The 27,171-nt window shown below is 34.5% G+C and overlaps 1 protein-coding gene across 1 annotated transcript in view; it reads right to left on the minus strand.

Annotated features, from left to right (window-relative positions):
* Window positions 1–27,171, minus strand: part of LOC110452387 (PR domain zinc finger protein 16-like) — a 138,730-nt gene that overhangs the window by 18,182 nt on the left and 93,377 nt on the right. Inside the window, exon 3 of the mRNA XM_021500887.1 lies at window positions 4,475–4,609. Within this exon, the coding sequence (XP_021356562.1) occupies window positions 4,475–4,609 (135 nt within the window). The remainder of the gene's footprint in view (window positions 1–4,474; window positions 4,610–27,171) is intronic.

The raw sequence follows: 27,171 nt of genomic DNA on the forward strand, positions 1-27,171 counted from the left end.
GACACATATATATATGTATATATACTTTATAAAAAATAAAAGACAAAAGTTTCTTCGACTTCCCTAGCGCTTTCACCTCTTTCCACCATCAAAAGGACTTTGAATGTTTTTACACTGCCACACCTGTGCATAATGTTCAAATATGTGCATAATGTCCACCTGTCTATAATGTTCAAATATGGTATGTCTGATATAAATTGGGGACACGCCTCTACATTGAGAACATTTTCTACAACGGACAACTATCTTATGTTTATATACTGGTACAAGTAACAGTTTACAGATATAGAAATAAAAATCAAACCGTTAGGTTACCAGACCAAACATGTCAGTGTTTGTAAGAATTAATTAACCTTCCCTTCATTGATCCGAATGTCTCTAAGACAAAATGGCTATATCTCTTGTCTTTGTCAGTATCACATTTAATCTCTGGCTCTCAAACATAATCTGTCCAATGATTCTAGACGGGACAATCTGGCCGTTTATCTCCGAGGGGATAATATTTGAGGACACTTGAGCAAGCAGTTGGGCACGTGTGATCACAAGTGTCCAGGGCTTTTGATTCTTCGTGATGACCACTTCCAATAAAACAATGCAAAGAGACCCATCTGTCTCTGACTCTTCAATTAGCTATTGTCATCAATAAAGGTTATGTCTGAGAGCCATTGCGGGACATGAAAGGACCAGAGGAGTGCCGAAATACCAGTAAATACCCGAAATGAAGAGTATGTGCTTTAATAATATGAAAACATTGCCCGATCACATCTAACAGAAAAGATGGTTATTGGTCATGCTCATATCTTTAATTGTTTTTTGTATAAATATTTGGCATCTCATGTCAAAGTTATCGATAATTAATCAAAGTTAAAGGGCATATTAAGCAGATGCAACATGAACTTCAATAAATTCCTCTCTAGACAGTTTAAAGTAATTTTATGTCACACATATTTTCTTTCAGATAAATATTATCCTGCTTACATTTAAAAGTATGTTGTTCTTGTACAAAAAATCTATAAAATGATCTTGATTTATAAAATATTCAATATATTTTCTGTCAAAAAGTACCTTTCCTTTTTTTGTAAAAGACAGAAGATAAGTCTATGTATATAAGATGCTTGCTGACTAGGCCGCGTAACTGTGATCCAAGAGTGATGCTTTGATAAAAGGTATTTATAGTCAAGGGCGGTCAGGTGGTGCAGTGGACATAACACACTCGTCTTTCACCAAGACGGCCAGGGTTTGATTCCACAATTGGATGTTAAAAGGTATGGGGTCACCTGCCCGACCATGTGGATTTTCTCTGGTACTGAGAGTGATTAAAATAAGCTGAAATGACTTGTTTCATAATTGTTGTAAAAGAAATAACGTTATATTAATTAAAAGTAAAATTGAATCATGCTGCAGCCGAACAGTAAGATTGAACAGCTTCGACCCAGGATTAGCTCTTTGATAATCTGGTCAAAGCACATGTACCACTGTCTATCGATCTGCATTGTGATTGGTCAGTTTTTGATATCTGGAACCAATCAAATAGCTTAGTACTGTGAGCCTTTGATTTTGACATGACATATTTCCTCTGATCATTATACTGTTGACCAACCAACTGAGCTAGTGATATCAGTACCCTGGTCCAATCGTGCTATGTTTATAGAAAACAAAATTATGGGGAAAGTTAATTACAATATGTACGAAAAAATACAGTGTAATTCTCTAGTGTTTCGCTTGTAGTAGGTCGGGATCCTTTTAAGTGTAGTGGAGGGATGCACTTGCTAAGTTAATGTCACTGTACTTTTAGGAAAATGGCTCTGTCGTGAACAAATCTGTAATTTTGGAAAACAGTACTTAGTACCAATTACATTAAACATGGTTTTAAAGTTGAATGAAATGGAACTGAAGTTGACAGGCTGAACACAAATATGCCCCTTAAAAACTTCTCAGAATCCATCAGCCAAGCTGTTTGTCTAAAGAACCTCAATGATTTTAAAGACACAAAATATAACCATAACTTAAATAAAGCTTGAATGAATCCCGAAATGTTTAGTATGTAACACCTAGGAGAGTCTTAACCAGATGTCACAGTAAGATACTTAAAGCTTGGTCGAAGTGGAAAACATGAAACTCTCGAAAACACAAAAAAACATTCTTAAAGTCTTATAAAGCTGTCCTTCTCAAGTGGGATCCTACACAGAAAGTCTCAGACTTCCTTTTATACAATCATCCTCACAGTCATTGGTTTTCTGGAGCATTGATAAGGATCTTTCCACAAGAACGCCATACATCCGACTTGGTCAGCTTTCACAGAATGAAGAATCAAGGAAAAACTCTAGTACTCCTAAAAAAATATTTTTTTAACTGCCGATAAATTTAAACGTGTTGACTGCTTTAGCCTCGAAAATTTAAATGTTTAAATTTCTAAACAGATTTTGAGGATGGAATTTTTGGTGAGGGGTTTAAAGCTAACAATACGGGTACAGGCTGGCGATGACTCTAAGGATCCTTTCAGTTATCCCAAGCTGCCCTGGTCACTGGGACCTTGGTTGTCATGTTTCAGATTTACCCCATGAAGTGAGAGATGACATTTTTCCAGCATCCCCAACTTTCTGTAAAGTAATTTATGCCACATGTTCATTTCGTTTTTATGATTGCAACAGGAGGGCCGGCTGGAAGCTGTAGTTGTTTGTCTTTTGAGAAGATTTTCACACGCTTCAATTTTTTGTCTTGAAAATGTCATCATCATGCTTTTAAATTGCCTCTTAGAGTTCTTTGTTAGAAATAATATTATTCCATTTGTCTTTTTTGGAATATAAACCATGAGACCAGGTACTTGTTAGCTTTGACCATGTGGCTGACTTTTTTAGCAATATTGAATTATTACCTTAATAGTAAACTGTCTGGTAGGCATTTTACCACACCCCTTCACAAATTTGTTAACATTTGTAGTAAAATGATTGAATATTTCTTAGTCCAATTTATTTACGGTAGTGCTAAACATTTCTTGACTCAAGGGCTCTTGATCAGATTGACCAACATTTTGATTTAGTGTACCCATCAAGGATACAAGGTTTTCCTCAACTCATTCACCCCTGAAGACATATTTCCAATTCAAAGATTGGAATAGTTCATTATGAAATTTCAGGGGTGGATGAGTTAAAAATGATGATTTAATTGTCATAAGGAGACAGAGGAATGCAGTCTTTATGTCTATCCATCAAATCTCTCCCCCTCCCGCTCTAGAGCAGGAAAATATTGCATAATAATCTTCAACCCATAAATTGTTATTTGCAGTATTAGATAGATAGACTGGAAATACGAGGAACAAACAAACCATTATTTTAATGACATAAATTTATTATCACTTGAACTTGTCTGAGAAACAAGATCACTGTGATATATCAGGGTTCAATATGTGGAACACATTCTTTGATTTCTGCTGAACAACCATAAAATATTACATTCTTTTTTTTATTTCAATGTTTTTTGAAGTGGCAAATTAAAATACGAAGTGTACATAAGGTACATATTTGAAATTATGATTTTATTTTTGATACAATTCAAAGTTTTATCTTGACAGGGTAAAAGGTTTTCACAGCGGACCATGAGGTTTCTATGCGTGGATACCACACTAATTCAAAGAGGATAAAGTAGGATTTTACCACTGTCTATAGGCATGTACAGTAAAAAGAAAATTGAACAAAGTTGACCAAATAAATTGTGTGACAGATATAACAAGAGGCCCAAAGTTCTTGTATCGCCTACCTAGACACATTAAAATTAATATTGTAAATACTGTCCTTATATCAGGCTCTGTCTGTTTGGTCTCGGGGATGCTTTGTTAAGTAAATATGGTTGAGTTATAGGGGTGGGATATCAACTGTTTCCATGAATAATAACTTGAAAAAAAGCCCCTAATTGTTGGACTAAAATATGAGCTTTACCTCTGATTCAAACTTAAACTGCAACACTGTGGGGTTTTTTCATTTGGGCACTTATATCTTTCAATTTGGTGATCAGGTTATGCAGTAGATAGCACACTTGCCTTTAACCAAGATGGTCAGGGTCTACTACCAGATCAGATGTGAAAAAGTATTGGGTCAACTGCTGGAGTTTGTGGGTTTTCTCCAGGTACTCTAGTTTCCTCCCACATTAAGACCCTTTGCTTGCTGTCATCCGGGCCAACAAGAGTGATAAATATAATGTTGATAAAACTTGGTTCATAATTATTGTAAAATATAATTTTTATAAAGTTTGTATCGTCTAAATTTTGATTTTAATGGGTATGATTAAGAAAATATAACTCATTTACCCCTAAAGACATATTTGAACCCTTCCAATACAAAGGTTGGAATAGTTCATTATGAAATTTCAGGGGGTGAATGAGTGAACTTTCCTGTAATGAACCATTAGAAATTTTTCATAAAACATTTTCCACAACAAAATGGCTTCACTGGTGTGAGTATTCGTATGATAGTCTTACCTGTTTGTCGATTTGTATGGCCATGAGATTACGAGATTCACAATCCTCCGTACTTCGTATGTACTTCATCCAGTTTCCAGTTCCGGGTTCACTAGCGTCAATCCATCCCTTCACGTTGTGTTCTTCATCAACAATCTGAAATAGGAAATATTCGGTGAATACTCTATCATTGAACAAATGTCCCCATAAACTGTGACAGTTTGGAAACAGGAAAAATAGAAACAGCTTTCATGTGTCAAGCTTCGAAAATCAAGATCTATTAAAAACTCCATCATGAAGCAGCTCTAATTTATTTGACTGGTTGAAATAAAGTCTAAAAATGAAGTCCAAAACTTTATTCCTCAATTGTTTACTGCATTGAAACAGAATAATTCTATTTCTGATATAATCATCGAAATTAAGAGCTTGCATGGTTGTCCATTTGAAGGGTGCCTTGAGATTTAAAGTGAATTAGGATTTTCCTTCTATTTCAAGATTTTTCTGATGAAATAAGACAGTTACATTTTTAAATTTAAAAACTCACTTTGCAAAATTGCAAAATAAAGAGAGTGACCAAATGCTGTTATAATTTTCTTCAATTGACGTACACTGTGTAGCAAGGAAATATCAAGAGTGATTCTGAGTGTTTTAATGCAAATAGAACAGGCATAAACAACGTCACTGTCACCATGAACGCCCTGACAGCCGACACTGGGTACAATTGAGACCGTAAGGGCCGCCATTGTCACACCACACAATACAAGACTTTCTCTTGTCATTATCGCCACGCCCACTTAACATCATTACCCGAAAAAGGCAACAATTGTTGGAGACACTTCCCATCATTTCGAACCGATCATTCACAAGATCCACCAATGAAAATCTGCCTTCTGCAGTAGTGTTATAGCTATATAGCTATCATTTCTGTGATCTGATTGCGAGTCAGCCAACTGCAGATTATCGATTGTGGGAATTAAGAGCTGTGCTTTTAACTAAAAGTTGCGGGTGATTTTCTTTCCAGCCTTTTTTTTTTCATCTTTTATTCTTTACCGCAGAGAAATGACAGCTGTTTTTAAGCTTATTTCCTTTTCAGCGGAGATACCTGCCAAACTGTTGTATATGCCCTGTGCGGTGAACCGTATTCCTAAATGGGATTCACCTGTCCCCATCTTAGAAATCGTAATATCGACAAGCGATTTCCTTCTGATTTTCAACTGAACCGATCATTGTCAAGATTTGATATAGAAATGAGTGAAAACACACGTACGTTTCTGATGTCCAGGATGATCATTTCTTTGTAAGAAATACAGCTATCATCTCACAAAAAAGATTGAATTTATGCCACACGCACCAAACAAAGCCTAAAAATATGTCATATCTTGCAGCACAATGATATTTGTCTGCTGTAGGTCTTTCAGCTTGAAAACCCCCATTATCATAAGGCACAAGATTTGCACGAAGGGTTCAAATGCATTTTCTAGTCAGTCGTCTGAGCATAAGGAATTGACATTTTACACATTCCTGGATTTTTAAAAATGTATTGCCTTAAACTGACTAATTTATAAAAGCAAAGTATATATTGTCAAACAGTTCACTGTTTCCAAGGATATTATATACAAAATTCCATCTTTTGGGAGGTACACAATTCAGTTTTTCAGCTTCTAATTTGGCTCTACCATAGAATGGAATGGTTAACCACCTGAGTAGCTCATTTTGCAGTGGAATCAAGATTCCCATTCGGGTTTAATGCTGAAAGACAATTGCTTTCTGGCCTGAAGCTCAATATAAATGACACAGAATCAGTGTCCAGTAGATGAGGAAGTTAAACAATGACCCTCCCTTTCCCTGGACATAATTAGACTCCAACTAGCAAAACTAAAACAGTGATCTAATGTTTTCTGGACATTTATATATACCAAAATGGATGAAGAAATTAAATGTGACCGAAAGTTTCATACAAAAATTAAAGGACGACCCCGATGTTTCTGTGCATAAGACTCCAATAGGTGACAATATTAAACATTGTCCCCATATTTCCTGGACATAAGACCCCAATGGGTGATCCACTTTTTTTCTATACATAAGACTACAATAGGGATAGTGAAACATGATGCTTTGTTTCCCTTCATGAAACATGATTAATCTTAGGGAAACAAAGAATCATGTTTCCCTATCACAAGAGGAAGCAAAAAAATCCCCCCCTGAATTTTGACCGAATGAAAACAACAATGGGTTCCCAAAAAGCACCCTCACCTTGTTTTTTCAAGCTAATAAAACTTTTTAAAATATCATATAAAGATATTCCAATTCGACCTGAAAGGTCTTATTCGGATGTCACCATGGCCCAGCCTTGGGTTTTTTTTCAGACTTGTCTTCTTTTAATTAACTACAAAGTTGACATTCCTCACAGATACTTGGCAGGTTCCTAGAAGTGGAACTCTTATGGCATGAAGGTGCATATCCCAGTATTATGATGTGTCATTAACAAATTAATCCTAATATTAAACCAACTCCAGGTCAGTTTGGCCGAATTATAGCCATATTAGATAAAGCTCATCCCAGACTTGACCATCACCAGCCAACAATATCAATTTGTCCATCACTGGCCATTAGGTCATTAATACTGTGGACTCATCCACAAATACCTAAAATGTATCTACTGTAAGTGGTCGTAGTCAGCACTGGTCAAGTATGGCATGCTTCACGCAGTAGGCATAAAATATATCTGAAAGTTACTTTCTTTACAGAAATGTCCTTTCCTTGTAATTTAAGGTCAAATATATGAGACAGGATACATCTGATGTATTACCTTACTCTAGATAAATATATAATATACATGTTTAACATCCTACCTGAAAATGTCCTAAACTCCGTAAAAACAATAGATAAAAATGTCTGCATGTTTGGTATATATACATATTAGATGGGATGAATCACCAAATGTTTAGTTAATCAATTAATGCACGCAGGATATATAGCAACACTTAATTGGTGTTTATCTCATTTGCATAATTAATTCTGTAATTACAGGAAGCCCTAATGACTGTTAATTCTAGACTAATATGAACATAGATGCTGTCATTATTTGGTACAAATTCTGTTTCGGAGAAAAAAAACCCGGAAAGGCCATCTTAATAAAATGTCAACAAAACCACAACAGGACATTGTCCTCCCTCACTGTAAATAGAGATAAAACAATGTCATCCGCTTGTGTGCAAACAGAAAATAGATTTCAATGAAATTCCAAAGCATATACCTCCCAAAAAAATCTCATTCTTAAATTTTAACAAATTTCTTATTTTGAAACATGTTTGCTCTACAACTTATTCAGATACACTAACATATTCAGTTTCTTTATCTGAAATCAAGTTAAAAATCTTGCATTGATTTCTGTTAGTAATGTAAATCCTTTACACCCTGCAGTTAGCCCAGGGGACAAACATATCTGTGTGTGTGTGTGTGTGTGTGTGTGTGGGGGTGTGTGTGTGTGTGTGTGTGTGTNGCATTTCTTCTGAATTGTAATATATTTCGGTGGGCTTGTTACCAGGCATGGGCTTATTGCTGGGCAAATTAGTTTAATCATGTTAATTCCTTACAACCTACAGGACATGATGCTAGAATCCAAAAGTATATTTAAGAGAATTTAATTTAGTATATGAAAGCTTAAGACAAGCAAAGTCTTAAGTGAAGCTGATGTAATATTTGGATTTTTTGTTGTTGGTTTGTATGTGTTAACACCCTATTAACAGCTATGGTCATTTAAGGATGTGCAAGGCTTTGGTGGTGGAGGAAAGCCGGAATTCCTGGAGAAAAAACACCGAACTACGGCCAGTACTTTATGACTGCCACACGTAGGCCTTCAAACCTGCGTCCAAGTGGTGGAGGGCTGAGTGTTGGCAGAAATTGTCAGACGCCTTAACCACTTGGCCACCACGGCCCCATTAATATTTGGATTTCTGCAAACTTTCGTTTAAGTTGTGTTGAATTAAAGTACAAAAACAGTTTGCACTACAGTTACACCTGCGTTAAGAGTCCATCCTCAGTCAAAACATGGTTTCTGAAGACAGACAATATTTGTTTACAATGGAACTTCTATGACGAGGAACATTAACAGCATTCTCTGACCGACTCATTGATGGTTCTTAACATGTTTGTTCTGGCTATAACCACGTCTACAACAGAAAGCTAGTCTCTGGTTGATTGATTTGTGGTTCTTAGCTTCCTTGTTTTGGTTATAACCAGGTCTTCAATAGAAAAATAAAGCTCTTAACTCATTAACCCCTAAAGTTTCATAATGAACTATTCCAACCTTTGAATTGGAAGAGTTGAAATGTTTCTTCAGGGGTGAATGAGTAAATTAATTTATTAACCAATGGTTCTTGACAACTTTGTTCTGGTTATAACCGAGACAATGACAAAAAATAATTATCTACTTTATGGACTGATTGGTGGTTCTTAACTGCCTTGTTCCAGTTTTAACCAAGTCGAGGACAGAAAAGTGGTTTCTTACCACAGGTTGTCCTTTTATAAAGGTGGTCAGAATGAGAAAGTTTGACTGTACACGGAAAAGCGTCAGCAGTTGAAAAAGTCGGGCTTAATTCCGTATTGTCAGAGACCAGACTATTTAATGAGTGGCTCGGTGTATAGGAATTCTAATGACTACAATCAATGATGGTCGACCCCAATCAGGGACGGCTAATACCTATTAACATACAGCCTCACACCAAATAACATCTTCTTTTTTATTGTGCGTCATTTACGATAATCGGCCAATGACAGATGATATTACGGGAGAATGGCTTGTGACATCATCGACAGACAGAATGCCACCAGCTGCGATCAGTCGTATTAATTAATCATTATTTTCAACCCAATCTCTCAGATGTGCATGACAAACAAAGCGTCGATTAAGTCTTCATCAAATATAAACACAGAAAGCAGATTGACCGTGTTATTTATGCATGTATAAATAGGCGAAAATTAGACAATAAGTCGAAAAAAATGTATTTACCCTCACAGCCTTCCGTTTTTCTTTTGTTTTCCTCTAGGTCAAAAAAATTATAATCATACAACCTATGTATTTGATTGTCACACTTTCTAATAGTATGGTCATGTTGATAGCACATTCTTGCAGCCGACAGACTAAGTTCCCCTGACTTAGGTGCCCCGGGGTTCATTGTAAAAAGTTCTACTGCGGGCACTGTATCATATCAGAATTCCTTGTCAAACTTAGATACAATTAGACAAATTGAAATTAAATGTCACCAGAAAGGATTTTGTCCAGAAATAATCACCAAATGGGAAAGGAAAATACTATTCTGACCTTGAAAACTTGATACTAAGTTACCTTGACCTTATAACATTAATGATAAATAAGTTTCACCTTATACCATTGATACAATGTAACCCTGACCTTATAACCTTGACACTTTGTAACCTTGACCTTATAACAATGATACTAAGTAACCTTGACCTTTTAACATAGCTACTATGTAACCTTGACCTTGTAGCAATGATGCCAGGTATCGATAACCTTATAATATTAACCATATACCGGTAATCTTGATCTGGTAACATTGATGTTAGAACTATACTAGACTCTGTGTCATTGACTACAAGCTAGGTAAACCTTGACCCTGTAAAGGTTATGCTATATGACCTTGACCTATATTATTACTTATGTAATAACACTGACCTTTGAACCTTGGTTTTGTTGTTTTAAGGACCAATTAAAAAAAATCACTAATCCTGATTAATTTCTTTCTTATTCTTATTCTCCTGATCAAAAGAAATATGAGAAAATAAAAAAAGGAAATATCCGAATCATCTTAATTCTGATTACCTTAATACAGTACAAAACAACTTGTTGATGTGACAAGATTTTATATTACGAATAAAATGCGTTAAAGTCAGAGTGAATCGGTCTGACAACTTTATTTTTTAACAGTTGATGTTTTAATTTAACAAACTGTTTAATCATGAGCTGTTGGCCCAAAACAATGTCACAGCAAGTTGAGAATTAGTCGGGATAACATTAAACTGTATAGCTATAACTCATACATGTAAACCAAAGGGTAAAAAGGAAACATTTCTCCTCTATTTAATATCTCTTGTTTAAAAAAAAGTGCAGAATTTCTCATCGTCATGATCATATTGTTTTTGTTTTTTATATTACCTTACAACACAGTGAATATATTGTCCGTAATTGTTAAAGAAAATTTTCTCTATATTTTTTTTTTCGCGATTGAGATATCATGCTTTGATAAGCTTAACACATATTCGTTCATTCCGGCCATTAAATTCCATCACGGAGCGGGTATAGCCATAAAGCATTGATTTCTGTTCCAGTAATAAATTTAGTTATCCCTGCGAAGGCCTTTGATCATAGGGATGACTGTAGGTTGTCATTTTCACTTACTTTCACATAAAAACTCAAATATTTGACATTCCATTAAACATGATATAAATGACAATTTATAAATCTTTGTTGTTGGGCCAGCTGATTAAACAAGGAGTCTGAAGATGAGTCAGGTCGATTCAAATCCCTTCAAGTTTAGAGAACAAAGTCGCGAAATCAACATTTTCGTGTAACCTTTTAACATACATATACATATCAATTGGCTTGAATGTAGGAATTAAGACCAATGCAGCCGAGTGGTTCGTTTGAATTAATGGAGACAAGTTTTTAAACAGAAGGTTCACTTTCCAAATGTTGATTTTTCGGTTGGGAAAGTGTCAATTAGTTTAATAGAAACAGATTTTTGAAGAGCAGCGTCAATTTCATAATGTTGATATTTTAGCTTAATAACATGTCATGTATTTGTTCAACTGTCAGAGAATTGACCATTGGCCCGCGAGGAGGACAAACAGGTATTAAAAACAATCTATTGTGCGGACTAGATGACCATATCCTCACCTTCTACAGACTGTGAAATACCGGTGTCTGAGTGACTCAGTGGGTCTCCTATGTCAAGTGGGGACATGGTCAATCACTGAGGGCTGACCGCGGAGTGGACAATGCTGATCATCGGAGGAACAATACCTTGACCATTCAATGAACAATACCAGGACATATACCTGACATTGCTCATCAAAAAATGTTCCGTTTTTGTTTGTCTCACTTTAAGAATTGTGATCAGCTCCTTGACCATTGTCCACTCTTAAGTCCTGTCCAGTCATGATACAACCACAGCCGCGGTCTGTTGTGATTAAGGATATGGGAAGCGCTTCATTGTAATTTAAGGATATTCGATATTCCAGGTTGAAATTATCGTGAAATTGATATCAAACCTATCCAAACAAATTAGTTTTAACATGTAATCCAAGATTTTGGCCGCAAGGTCTGAATTGCTTGACCATTCCATGTGACTTTAGAAGACGATTGATGGTCATTGATAGTCACTGGACAATGAAATGTTTGATTTCTTAACAAAACATAATCCTACATTTCATCACATTGTTTTCACAATGATATTCATGCACACAAAGCCTTACAAATTTTAAGGCAATATTCAGGAATTTCATATGAAACCATCGCCATCATAACTGACCATCATTTAAGGTCAAATTTCTAGTAACCAATGGTCAATTCCCATGAGTTATTTATGAGGTCAAAGGTTACCTACCTGAAGACCATAATTTAACAATACCACGAACAATTTCAATATTTTTCTGGCTCATCATTTTGAAAAGGTCCAGATTTTAATCAGAAGATGAAATAAACTTCCCTAAAAAGGAAACTATCTCATAAATCCCGAAGCGTTGGTAGCTGACCATTGGTCTTGACCAATAAAAGCTACAGTGGTCATCATTAAAGAAACATGCCATGTCCACTACATTGTCCTTTAAGAATAGGACCTGACGGTCACTGGTCATCAAACATGCTTGACCACTGAGAAGATGAGCTTGACCTAAACTAAAGATGGGACAGAGACCCATTGAGTGACCATTCACAGGGAAGATACCATCAGCTAGATGAGCATGCTTGACCGCTGAGAAGATCTGGTCGCGAGAGTCAAGATGCTCTTGAAAACACGGAATAAACATTTAAAATTTCAACATCAAATGTCACCAACATTTAATTGTACTTCAGAGATAGTCGTCCTCTTCAGGACTCACAAAGGGATTCAAACTCTTGTCCCTAGTCTTAACACTTCAGGAATAACAAGGTATCGAATCCTGATCCCCATCTAAATCCTTTAAGGATAAGGTACATTTTATAACCTTTTCCCTGGTATGAACCCTATAGGGCTGCAGTGGTTCATGCAATTATAAATATACTCAATTTATTTTACAACAATTATGAAACAAGATTGTTCAACTTATCTCAACTCATTCACCCCTGAAGACTCAATTGAGCTCTTCCAATTCAAAGGTTGGAATAGTTCATTAATCACTCTGTTTGCCTGAATGGAAACATGCAATATCGCCCACAATTATGTGGGAGGAAGCTGAAAACCTAGAGCAAACCTAATTCAGGTAAGACAGGTGACAAAATACCTTTCCGACATCCAATCAGGGAGTAGGACCCTGACTGTCGTGGTGAAAGGCGAGTGCGCTGCACCACACTGGTCTAAAATCTTCGGGACTACAACTTCAATACTGGATCAAACTTGTTTTAAGTCAATACTGTTTGGGGCTTCGATGGTTCAACATGTTTCCCAGCTTGTCTAAATAATATAGGGCTAAATTATGGTTACTATTAACAGCTATGGTCATTTAAGTACGTGCCAGGTTTTGGTGGTGGAAGAAAGCCGCAGTTACCGGAGAAAAACCACCGACCTACGGCCAGTACCTGGCGACTACCCCATATAGGTCTTGGACCCGCGACCCAGTGGTGGAGGGCTAGTGGTAGCAGAATGAAGAATGTCAGACACCTATAGATAACATCAATACGTCACATTCTGCCTTAAATGAGTTAAATTGTCGATGGGCTGTAAAACAAAACAACAAATTAAAAAAATCTTAAATATTTATGCTGTGGGCAGGATAAGTCCAGAGGGGTTCCGACTGGGATGACAATAGGGTGATATTTTTAATATCATCATTAAGAATCACTTAGTAGTGTACTTTTGTTGTTGCAGGTAAATACTAGTATGCTACGATAAATTCTACCAATTTCTCTTCGGTAAAATTAAATATGTGTACCGTTGATATCTCCTGGCACCAAATCAAAAGCAAACATCAATCAAAAGAGAACATGATAAATTGTTTCCTCCTACTTTCTAAATACAGATTTCTTAATTAAAATTATTTCAATTTAAAAAAAAATAATGAAGATTTTATGGGAATGAAGATTATTACTTTTTTTTCTTGACATGACATATTATAAAGAAACAGAATGATTACAAATATATATATGAATACTTTTAATATAAATTTGTACGGGAGACACCGACCGATAAAGAAGCGTAAATAATGACGAAAAAACAGGATGAATACATCTTATATTGGTTTTGTATAGACATTGTAGTGATTGAAATATCTTCAATGGTGGTGAATCCGTTTTAATATCTTTCCCTCCAAACCCACGGTAATTGAAATTTATTGAAAGAATAAGATTACCACGCTATGTGTCTTATATTAAATACAGACATTTAAAAGTGGCAACAGTAAGTATTGGAAGAGAAGACGTCAAAGTCTCATATATTTGCACTGAACTGCACTCCTCTCTATCTATCAAACACTCCGCCCCCTTTTATTTTCGAGACCCGGTGACAATTCCAACATCATAGGTCCCACAGTGTAATCACATATCTAATAAAATTACACCTGGTTTGATAACAATGGAGCAGGCGACCCTTAGCTAAATTTATTTGATTAGATAATATACGTTCCAATGGTGTGTATTCTTTGTTTGTTTGCAAAACAGCCTTCATATTGTGACAGCAAGGATGGCCCTTGAAGACGGATCTTCCCCTCTTCATTCGCTCTTCAGAACGGTAAAGAAAGGTGTATTTACACATATGCTGTGACACCTATTCATGGCTGGGTGAATGCCAGCGGGTTGTATTTTTATTTTGTACATGGGTTTCTATTCCGCGACAATGTCTATCACTCAGAAGTATGAATGAGTCCCGTACTCCATCTCAAGGGGTTTCACGGACATCATTTTAAACATTCCTGAGAGATTGTTTGCTTTTATTTTTTCGTCGAACAAGTAAGAATTACAAATTTTTATATTTACAATGATTTGAATTAAAACAGATAGCTATCTTAAACTCCGACAAACCAGTTAAGGTGATTGATGCCAGAAAAATCTTTGGAAAATAAAAATAAGATGCTTCATTATGTATAACTATTATACTCTCTAGAAGGGAGGGGGAGAAGGGTGGGGGAGGGGTGTGATGGGGAAGGCAAGAAAAAGGAAGGAAGGGAGGAAATGAAAAGGGGTGGAAAAAGGGGAATGGGCACTCATGCAAAGTGATAGGGGGCGAGAAATAGAAGGGAGGGGATGAAAGGAGAAAAAGGAAGGAGGGAAGTGGTAAGATTGGGTGAAAAAATGGAGGGATGGGCAGAGGTGAGAGGGTGTGAGAAAAAAGGGGGGAAGAGGTGAGAGGGAACAAGAAAAAGAAGGGAGGAGATTGAAGGAGGTGACAGAATATTAGAAAACGGGGAGAGAAGGTAGAGGTGAAAGGGATCAAAAAAAGGAAGGAAGGGAAAAGGCAAGCAATGGCTGAGAAAAAAGGATGGAAGGGGAAAGGCAAGCAAAGGCTGAGGAAAAAAAGGATGGAAGGGAAAAGGCAAGCAATGGCTGAGAAAAAAGGATGGAAGGGGAAAGGCAAGCAAAGGCTGAGAAAAAAAGGAGGGAAGGAGAAAGGCAAGCAAAGGCTGAGAAAAAAGGAGGGAAGAGCAAAGGCAAGCAAAGGCTGAGAAAAAAAGATGGAAGGAAGCAGAGGTATGAGAGAAGGAAAGAAGAGAAAGGGGGAAATGTGAGAGGGGGTGAAAAAGGAGGGAAAGGACAAAGGTGATATGGAGTGAAAGACAGGAGGGAAAGGCAAAGGGGAGATAGGGTGAGAAACAGGAAACATTGATCCCTGAATATAGCCTGGATAATGTTACTTAACGCTTTTCAAAAGCAGTAATTGTCACAGATATATTGCACCTGTTGACACCGGGTAATTAGATGACACTGTTACCAGGTAAGTATTGTATACACCTGTACGCTTCCTTATATACCCAACACATACACCCACAATCGTCCCATCTTCTGATCTCAAATTACCGCAAACCACACTACAAACATTTCTCAAGTTTATTGCTTTTAAATGAGGATGGCTGAAAAAGATCAAGTGATGTTCTTCGTTCAAATTGCCAATGCTATCTATTTTCCTTTTTTTCTTTTGAAAATTTTGTTCAGAAAATTAAATTTAAAATTGTTTAAATGATATTTTGAATTGTTAACTTGTATTATTTAACTGTTATATTTATACTTTAAGATTTGTAACCAAAAAGGCAAGCAATAGCCGAGAAAAAACAATTGCTTGTTGGTTGTTAGATCTACTGCAATTTACATGTCCTCCCAACTCCAAGCGCTGATCATGTACTGCAGTTTAACTCTTGTTGGGGGTAGCTGGAGGGAGAGGGGGGTGCTTGTTTACATATGTAAATCATGTAAAAGCATTTCAAAATAATCAATTTGTTTTTCTCAAGTGTATTCCCCTTAGTAAATTCATCTCTCCCCCATACTGAATTGATTGGTTGTACATTTATGTGTGTAGTAAAACAAATACAACCAAATATAGCATTAAGATATATTGGAAAGAAACAATATTTTTTTTTTTTTAAAAAAATTCAAGAATTATTAATCATTTATAAGCCAATAAACATGAGTACTGAGTCCATTATAAATATAGAAGGCTATCAGGAAGACAAGAAAATCTGTTGACAGAAGAAAAATATATCCATAAAGATTAACATTAAAATCGTTAACTTATTCACCCCTGAAGACACATTTGAACTCTTCCAACTCAAAGGTTGGAATAGTGCATTAAGAAATTTCAGGGGTGAATGAGTTAATACCAAGTTCCACCATTTCTTTTAAGAAAATGACTCAAGCTTTTCCAGACCTTTTTTTGAAAATTTGTTTTTCTTTTAAATTTCTCTTCTTATTTGTATCTTCTTATATAAAATGGTATGAACATTTCCGGAAGTAAAATCCTGCCATCTGGTTCGATTGTCAATACCAATTCAGGCTCACCCCTTCTCTTCTAATTATCTTATAATGAACAAGCAATAAAGACCATCAGTTTGGAAAACCAAAATTTAAATACTACAACAACGAAATGTACCCATATGACCTCGGAAATAAAGACAGTTACCGGAAGACTGGGGTAACACCTCTATTTAACCTGTGTGTAAACGGCCTTATATGGGTATGACCTGCGGTAGCGGCAGATCACGGAAGATCACAGTTTTGTTTTGGCATGATGTGACGATATTTGCTTGTCATTTTCGTAAAAGAATTCACACTGAGGCCCACGTATATTCGTATAAGCATGAAATAGGTCTTCACTGTTTGGTCAATGTTTTCTGGTAATCATGCACAAAGCGACAGAATCGGCCATTGTTTGTCGAACTTACTCACGCATCACACAATTAAACACCGTCAAAGAACGCGGAAAACACCCCCGAACTGTCAGCGACCAACGTTGTTGGCAGTTTTGGCCATTCCTCTTGCTCACAACATTGCTCTCATTGTGAGACGTCCATTAGTTGGTTTATATTTATTGAAATTGAAGGTTTTAAATGATGTTTAATGGTTATATCCATTCAACCTATACACTCTAAATATCATCTCATCATCCGATGTTGATGTACCGTAACTTTTAAAATATTGCTAATAGCTTATCGTCCATCCTTATACAAACTCCAATGTATCATAATCATAAAATATAACGTCATCGAATGGACTTTAAATATGGTTTTTTTTTTCATATTTTAACAGTTCATTTATTACTATTCTTTGTGCTATATATCTCTATTACAATTTAAAAATCTAACTCAAACATTTAAAGATGCATGGTTGTCATCTAAATTTTAAATACACTCAAACATTCATGAATTGAAATTCTTTGTGTTTTTGTACCTCTAATAGGTTTTAAAGTATACTTAATCTTTTAAAATTGCATGGTTGTCGATGAAGATTTAAATGATGCTCAAATTTAAAAGTCAAGAACAGAAAATTACTGCATATACACTATAAAGGATTAAGAGATAAAATCTTGTTTACATCTTCTTTCCTGCATGTAAACAAATAATTAAAGGTATGTAAACACAAATAGTTTCATCAATATCCCAGAAATTGGAGGTTAAATTTGTTGTTAAGAACAAAACAAACAAAAAATATAAAATGTTCTTGATCACGTTCAGTATATGTACATGAATAAAAAACTAAAATTAATTTTTATAGATATTTCTTATTTAGTGTAATTTTTCGGAAAAAAGTACACCAGCTACATATATACTCATCAGGTAAAATGGCCATAGATTAGAAAATCATTGTTTCACATATATGTACTTGCATGTGAAACAAATATTTATCACTATTTAAAAACCATGTAACAACTTACTTACATGATAAATTTTACAATTTACATGCAGATTTTAAAAATTAACGTTCCATGACACAAACAAATTAAATGTTTTAGAAGTAAACAATGACTAGTTTACACGATATTGAGTCATCGTTAGGGATTGCTTCCTCTTTCAAAACTGAAATGTACAAAAGTCTGGTTCAAAAGGGTTTTCCTCTCAAATTGTCAAAAACTATAATGGGCCCAAACTTCCCAATTAAGTCTGATACATGTAAAATCATATATCAAACTGTAGGAATGGCATTATCTATGGTATATTTTGATCAAATTAGAATTCTTTAATTCTCATTTTTTTTTAAATATCTGGTATAAGACATTTTTGGCCCAACAACATTTATGTGAAAGATAGATAATTTTCTGATTCCAATATATATTGATAAATATTTGATTTAATAAATTTTGTCAATAAATTATTTTTAAAAAAACACAGTAATCTATATACTGAATAATTATATTTTCATGCACATTTACCAGTATTTTTTTTCATCCATAAGCTATAACTTATTTTTTTTTTAAATATGAATAAAAAGAGGATGGGGTTTTTTTGTTTAAAAAGATAAATATGCTAATGAATGAAATTTATTCCAAGATATATATAACTAGGAACTGCATTCTCCCCATAAAAATATCATTTTAATCCTAACATCAATATTCGAAGATGTACTAATTTAAATTGTACATGCGCTGTGACAAATACAAGTAACCCCCCACTCACAGGTCACACATTGAACAAATTCCGCTAAATCTTGATGTTATCGCTATGAGTGGGGATCCATTGAAAATCGCCTCTGCATGACCGGAACTTATACCATCATTTAGATGACATGGAAGCCGTGAGCAGTCATTGTGATGAATCGCGTATGATTTTCCCTGACACGATATACAACTTTTACACCTTTCTTCGAACTCTCACACCAGAGCATGCCTGAACACCAGAGCCTCTCGGAATGACGATCGGTATTCAATTATACGAAAACAATGGTATATCCCCTGCTTGTAGTGGGCTGTATTTGCACGCAGTGAACTTACGTGGTCCTAACGGGGAACAATATCATATTGTTATGGGGTTTATAGTAAGTCGGTGGGAAATATGCTCGTTACAACTTGTTTACTTCTCCTAAAACAAAGGAGATATATTTCAAACCGATACAATTATTGATAACCATGTACAAATATGAATGAATGAGTAACAGACGTGTTGAGTCAGTCTCAGGGGGGAAATATTTACACACATATCTGGGCTTTTTACCCTTCCCATATAACACAAGGTCACTGGTAATAATCTTACAGGGCTAAAAGTAAATGAAAGTTTTTAGCAGTGAGTTATACAACACTTATACATATATTTACATGATGTGTATGGGCCACATATTTTTTCATGAAATATATAAACTCATAATATAATAATTGAAAAAAATAGTTGATTCTTATTATTTAAGATTATGTGGGGCCACAAGATATAAATTAACAATATCTAAATATTATAAATGTGAAAAAAAACCATATTTCATAACTTAACACATCAATAAAGGATTAAATATATATTGGAGTTATTAATGTAACTGTATTTGCCCAGCAATAAGCCCATACCTGGTAATAAGCCCACCCATATTATTATAATTCAGTAAAAATGCCAACAAGTGTTTTACCATTGTCCTGTAATACTTAGCCCACTCCGTTCCTTTGAGTCAGAGAGTATGTGAAGCCCCACTGGGCTTTTATACAATTTAAGCAACAAACGTAATTGTTCTTTACACAAAATTTCACTACAGTACAATATTCATCTTTAGCATAATTAAACAACACACACACAAACATTTTGAATTTTTTAAATCTTAATTTCTGTATCCACTTTTTTCTCTCTCATAAATTCAAGGGAAAGTATATATATATATATATATATAGGAGATAATAAATAAACAAGTCCTTACAAAGGAAAATATAGAATAAAATCATAAATATGTAAGATCTACAGCTATAGGTCTTTCTGCCCTCTAGACCCGGCTTCTTCTGAATTTTGATGCTTTCTAAAGCAAAAAACTTTCCAAATATTTTTGAGAAAAAAGAAAAAAACATATAATAATATTAACCATCTGAATAACTTCTATAAAAAGAATTAAAAGAGAAATTATGAATGTGAACTTGGTGAGTGAGTAACAACGAGCTCGCTGATTCATGGATTTAAACAATACCAATAGTATGCCGATTTTATGAATGGTTATATGCTAACATTGATGACTCATACTCAATGTGTTCATTATTCTCCGAAAGGTCAGATATATACGGAATACAGATGTTATTAATAATCAAAGATACATTTTATCATATGCTACAATCAGAAAAATTACGTCACGAACGGATGAGTTTATGAAATTAGGCAATAAATCAAAGGAAAGAGCAGAGGAATGGGTGAAAATGGATGAATAAATAGAAGGAATGAAAAAAATACATGGCGACTGTTTTTGGTTTAAAGACAGGAATATAAAACAATACATGAATAAAAGAAATTTTATAAATATTTCACTCTCATCATGCATATTCATGTACCTTTATTTATTCAATTGTTATGCAGATTAAAACACCTTCTAGCTTTGTATGTCTAAAACTGGTAAGGACTCCTAAGTATTAAATTTTAATCACAAAGGGGTGGGGGAAGGGGTGGGGGAGGGGTCAAGACCCAATATCCTTGCCAAGAGGTCAGTGCAATATTGCAAGCGGTAGGGACCCTCACCGGGGTGCACACCCAGTGATTAATCCAACAGGCCTCATCGTAGAATTGCAATACAAATAAAAACAATGAGCAACAACATGGCTGGATGCCGTTCAAGATTAATGATTTTAAAATAAAAGAAGTATTTGATTATATTAATAAGCATACTGTTGCAATGTGTGTTACACAAGTCTTAATGTGAAGGAATTTTGTCTGTAAGTTCAAATATCAAACAATCAACTCTACAGTTTCCTCCCACATTAAGACACACTGCATGCTTCCATCTGGGCCAATAAGAGTGATTGATAAGATGGAAAAATATATTTCATCATTGTTTTAAAATAAATAAAGATTATATTATCATAATCATGAACACTTCTTGAAGAGAATGGTAATTTGATGGTTTTATGATGGGACAATGCTTAAGTATATTTCAAGTAACAGGTGTATGGATTTTTCATGAGATATATATATATCCTAACCATCAAATCTCCTGAGTGTATTTATCTGACAAGGAACCATGTGATGGATTCTGGCAGTGGAGATAAGACTACAGGCCTATCACATCACTGGCTGGCTAACAACCTATTGGGGACGCTTAATTTGCCACCAATGAGCAAATAATTAGCGCTAATTAATTGGGCACTCGAGTTTCCGTGGAGGTCCTATGATGATTTAATTGATCAACATGCAGACATATAGCCATTATGATGGCCATTATTTGGTCACATAACGGCACATAAGTTTATACAATATTGGGGTGGTCCAGTGGCGCCACCTGTCAGCGATTACACCAAGTCTTCAATATCTTCAATTCAAGTCAGAAAATAAATATTTGTACACAAATATTATATCATCTGAAGAGTATGTTTACCAAAATCAATAAACACGAATTTGTGAATGGTTTTTGTGTATGAGGCTGGAGTAAATTGGGTCTTAACCCTTTCACCACTGTAGACCATAATGGACTCATCCATATCAATGCATGGTAGAGTCTAATAAAGTTATATAAGGGGTGAAAGGGTTAATGGTTACGACAAAACAAAAACATTTGCTACTCATGTTTAATCTTCATCATTAAATAAACCTTTATCCTGAGTATGCATCAATGAATATTCATAAATATTACATTAAATGGCATTTATATATAAACTTTTCGATGCTTCATAGAATAAAAAGTTTCCGATATAATTGAGAAAGAAGGAAAATTTGGTAAAATAAAATCTACAGCATTTGTTCTGTAAATAGAAAAAAAAAGTATAAACTAATTTAATTGATGGATGAGTGCTTATTAATTCCAAATTTTTAATATATTTTCAATGACATTTTTACCTTTTACATGGAAAAAATAAATATTCATTATATATATACTCATTTCTTATTTACTAGACAATAATTTCAATAAAAGCACATCACAAAGCTCCAAGACGAGGCGTGAAAATGCAACACACGTTCATTTTCATTTCGGTAATTACCACAACTCTAGCTAGTATGCACATCTTTTCCATTGAAAGTATTACATCATAAAAAATTGGTTTTAGAAGAAAAATCTCATTATTTTTTAAAGCTCATCTTTCAATAAGGGATCAAATTTTTTGTTTGTTTGTTTGTTATATATGTATTAGAATCACTACCAATAGTTCTCAAGAAAAAGTTCTTTCCTGAATTTTGAATAATCGGTTAATGTTTTTTAACCACTGGCATCGAAACCCTTCTCTGTCTAGAAGAGTGCTAAAACCTCACAAATTACGAATGCCAGTTTGAGACTCGTAACACAATATGCCTGGAGATGATTACCAACAAGTGGTAAGATGTTGTTAGTCGACTGTGTTATCAAATAATATGATTTTTTCGTGGATTCTTAATAACTTTCACATTACGAGAAGATATCTTCCCATGGTTTGGAGTTTTTCGACATCTTTCCTGAGAACCGTGCCATAACACATAGATGATGACATTTCATATAACGACCCTGTGACTTTTATGTTTTTGAGAATTTGAAGTTCTCGAAACATCCTCTTTGATGTTCGTCTGGTAATAATTAATTTCTGTGAATCACTGGATGTCTCGTCATTATAGAATAACCCTGTCAACAAACGCTAATGATGTTACGTTTTCCAGAGGTCAAAATAAATGATATTTTTATTAATTTCATCGAGATTTTTAATACGTTCCCACAATCATGATAAGGCCCAAAGGATAGCTCAAACTCTTCAAATGACATGTAAGAAGAATTTATGGAACTGTACTGTAGACAGATTTTTTTCCTCATACATTTTTTAAAACTGTATTGAGGAATTAACCCACTTATCTCCATTCAAGATATATCAATGATGTTATAATTTGTTTATATTTTGATGCAAAAGAATTAAAGATAATTCAATAAAATATCTTTTGAAAAAAAACTTGTGTTAACACAACTTGATTTACAATGGTCATTTTCGGAAATTCATGAGTAGATTAAAATGCATGGAAAAATCAAATCAATTATTTCTTATCTTTCTATGTGAGGTGTTATCCAGGGATAAATGAGATAGCACAGGGGGGCTCCGTTTGCCCAATTAAGAATCAATCAGGAGGCTAACGAGTGCTATCAGGGCTTATCTATGAAGCTGTCCCCTCCCCAGCCACAAGACATCCTTGAGTCTCTCTCAACCACAATATATTAGGCAACACATCACAGCGTACATATAGTCTCTCTGGGGACATCAAAACAAAATTTTCTATTTTTCACATTTTGATATTTGTGAAATAAAAAATTAAAAAATACATGTATAATATTCAAAGATAGTTTTTTTCAAAAGTAACTACCAAACATGAAGGAGAGGGGATCCCGGAATGAGATAAAAAAAAACTAAAAATAACTGGAAAAATTCTTCTTCTCAACACAAAGAATACATTCATTATTATTATCAAAAATTTCAGATCTGCTGAAAGATATATTATCAAAAACAATAACCTTTATGAGGTGAAAGAAATGTTAGAAAAAATTAACAAAGATCAGTATAATATTCATCGACACAGAGACTTCATTTTATTATCCCCACCCCACAAGACCCTTAACTCATTCACCCCTGAAGACACATTTGAGCTCTTCCAATTCAAAGGTTGGAATAGTTCATTACGAAATTTCAGGGGTGAATGAGTTAAAGTGTGGACCCCTTCATAACCCCACCACTACTATTAGCCATAGAACCTAGTTCCACATGCCCCCCTCCCCCCCAAACCACAGTGTGAAAATTTCAGATTAACAATTGGTGGTTTCTTGTGTTAAGTGTGAAAATGTGGCTATATTCCTTTAATTTATTGATACCGACACACCATCATTTTCATTTAGCATCGTAACAAACGGAACCTTTGTGAACAGGTGTGAATTTAGAATTTTAAAGTGACATACGTTTAGATTTCACTGATCAGATAATTCTTTAATGCTAGATTTATGTAACATCAACTTGGCACTTTTTTTACTTGTTTGCAACTATTTTGTAGTTACTAAAAAAATGAATTAAATAATATTGTCAATGCCCTTGTCAATAATTAAAAAATAATTTCTTTGAAATAAGCAACATATCACTTTAAAAATTAAATTAACATTAAATTTTTTCTAATATTTTGAAACAATGCAAAAATTGTTTTCGTATTTAAAGAGCCCAACCCTAAACCTTGAGTTGATTCATAAACAGATCCTTGACAGTTTGTATTTTTTCTTATCAAGACTTGTATATTTCATCTAAAATATTTAATTTCATATTTGTTTATTCTTCGATGATATCTCCAAGTAAGTATTTTACTTTTAAACTCTTCTTTTAATCAAAGGAACAATAAAAATGATAAAACACTTTATACATTAATCATCATATAGCAAAACTAATTGTTTAACATTATCTGCAAAATTGTCGATTAAATCCTATAATGTGATTAATTCCATTTTTATGATGTCATGTACATTATTTACAACAATCTCTTTTGCTAAATCTTGGATCATATCTGTAAGAAAATATTTCACTTTCTGAAATCATAAAAAAACAGACGCAGACAAGTTATTCCAAAGTGGAGTCGTTTTCCCAGGACTATCTTGTTCTTAGCATTGCAAGATTAATCAACTATAAAAAAAAAAACCTATTTCAATTAAAACAGCTTTTCTGATGAATAAATTCAAAAATAAATTTAACTCAAGTACTTGCATGTATTCTATGAAGTACATAATAAAATATTTATTAATTTAGACGATTTGGAAGTCAGGTTTTTAAAAAAAAATGTTTATCTCAAGAAAGCTAACCAAGATTTCGTAAACTGGGGTAGCAACCTATAGAAAACATGTGTTATTTAGAAAAAGGCGCTAAATCTGTCGGACAACAACACAAATGCTATCTGACACACTGCAGAAAAAAAGCCGCGAAACTAACGATGAACATTTGGAACTTTGAAGACAAACAGAAAGCGGGTTCGGTGGCTGAGGGGTGGTTGCGGAGATGAGATCAGCATCGGAGCAGACAGATCATGTGACGTATCTCTGCAGCTTCGTCCTATCTACACGATTTTCCCACAGTCGTTGCGACATTCTGTCACAGTTGGGGGTCCCCTGCCTCAAGTGGAACGGATCTCATTCACAAAAAATGTGAAATTCATTTGCGAAATTGGCTCATCTTTCAGAAGTTAGCAGCGCTAGACTTCTTAACACATTATCCACTGTCTTGGTGGTGTTTTACTGAGGCATGCGACAGGGATGTCTGCTTCCCCTAGTCCTTTTATTTATCTTTTTATCTCTTAGCTTACTTTGATTGATGTTTACTTTCCATCTTTTTTCTTTCTATATTTGCATGTGGTAAACATATATATATTCTATTTTTAAGAGAACTTTACTTTCAAAATGAATATTTGCTCTGTTTAGTGCAATCTTTTTATTGTTTATTTAAATATGTTCATTTGTATTATTGTAAATTTTATTAAATCAATTATAAAGTACATAACATATTTTGGATTAATATAAAATATCAAAAATATGTTTTCAAAGAAACCTTGACAAACCATTAATTACTTCAAAGCAAATTTGACAATTCCAAAAGCAAGTAAATATTAAAAAATTTAAGTGCAAAAATTGAAAAACTGACTGTAAATAAAAAACACATTTTATGAATAACTCTCAATTTGATGATAGAATTTGAAAAATAATCCGGCTCCTTTAAACAACACTTTGCTTTAATTTCATGAAAACATTTTTAAGAAGATATCAAATTCCAAAGAGAAAAACCGGATACTGGAATTTTAATCCCTGAATTTTAATCTTCGAGTCATTCCATTCTTGCCCCAAGGGGGCCCCCAACAGAAACCCCCTCCCTCCAGTTAACATGACATTAGCATATTTTCATAACTTTCCCAAAGATTCTGAGGAGGTGTTCTTGACAACTCGGCATGTCTTTGGGGCTCCCCCTCCCCTAAGGTCATCTTCCCTAAAGGTCATCCTGTTTTTGATTGGAGATGATAAGAAAGCTGGGGAGGGGGAGGAATGAGGGACATGTTTTTCAAAGTAAGCAACCCATCTATATTAACAGATGCCTTGTCTAGTGATTCTGTCTTTCATTGGTAATGACACATTCAAGAAAGGGGGAGGGGAGGGGGGAGGCTGGAGACGGATCTGGGTCACATCTGTAAAAGTTACTAGCGGAGAATAGCACCAGGAATTAAATGTTTTCAAGTGTTTGTATTGCGCGATATACACTCAATTACCATAATATGGGAAATATGGCTTACCCGTGACAAAAACAAAAATGACGTCAACTCAAAGTTCAATGGATATAACTTGCATGTGTTGACTATGTAACGGCAGATTTATAAGTGTACTAGTAACTTGTACCAACTCAACTTCTCGGTCACAATGTGTTGTACTCAATAATGTATATATATTGTTGCACACACACTCCTTTTTCGCATAACTTTGTAATTTTTATGGTTACAGTATTATTTGTTTCAACTTAATGCTTTTTTCAGTATTCAGGAATTACTGAAATACAAATCACTTATAGACAAGGAATGACACTTAGCTAAAACTTGTGAGTATCAGAGAACAAAAAATAATTAAAACTGGTAACAGAGAGGGAACAGCGATCAATAATTAACCAGTAACAAAAGGAGAAGAAAAAATAATGTAGTAATGGACAGAGAACCAAAAAACTATTAATGGACAGAGAACCAAAAAACTATTAATGGACAGAGAAAAATAATTAATCATCCAGTAACCGACAGAAAACAAAAGATAATTAAACGTAACTTACAGACAGAGAACAAAAGATAATTAAACCTTAGTAACAGACAGAGAACAAAAGATAATTAAACGTGACTAACAGACAGAGAATAAAAGATAATTAACCTGAGTAACAGACAGAGAACAAAAGATAATTAAACCTGATTAACAG

The sequence above is a fragment of the Mizuhopecten yessoensis genome, unplaced genomic scaffold (genome assembly GCF_002113885.1).
Source record: "Mizuhopecten yessoensis strain PY_sf001 unplaced genomic scaffold, ASM211388v2 scaffold739, whole genome shotgun sequence".
NCBI lineage: Eukaryota > Metazoa > Mollusca > Bivalvia > Pectinida > Pectinidae > Mizuhopecten > Mizuhopecten yessoensis.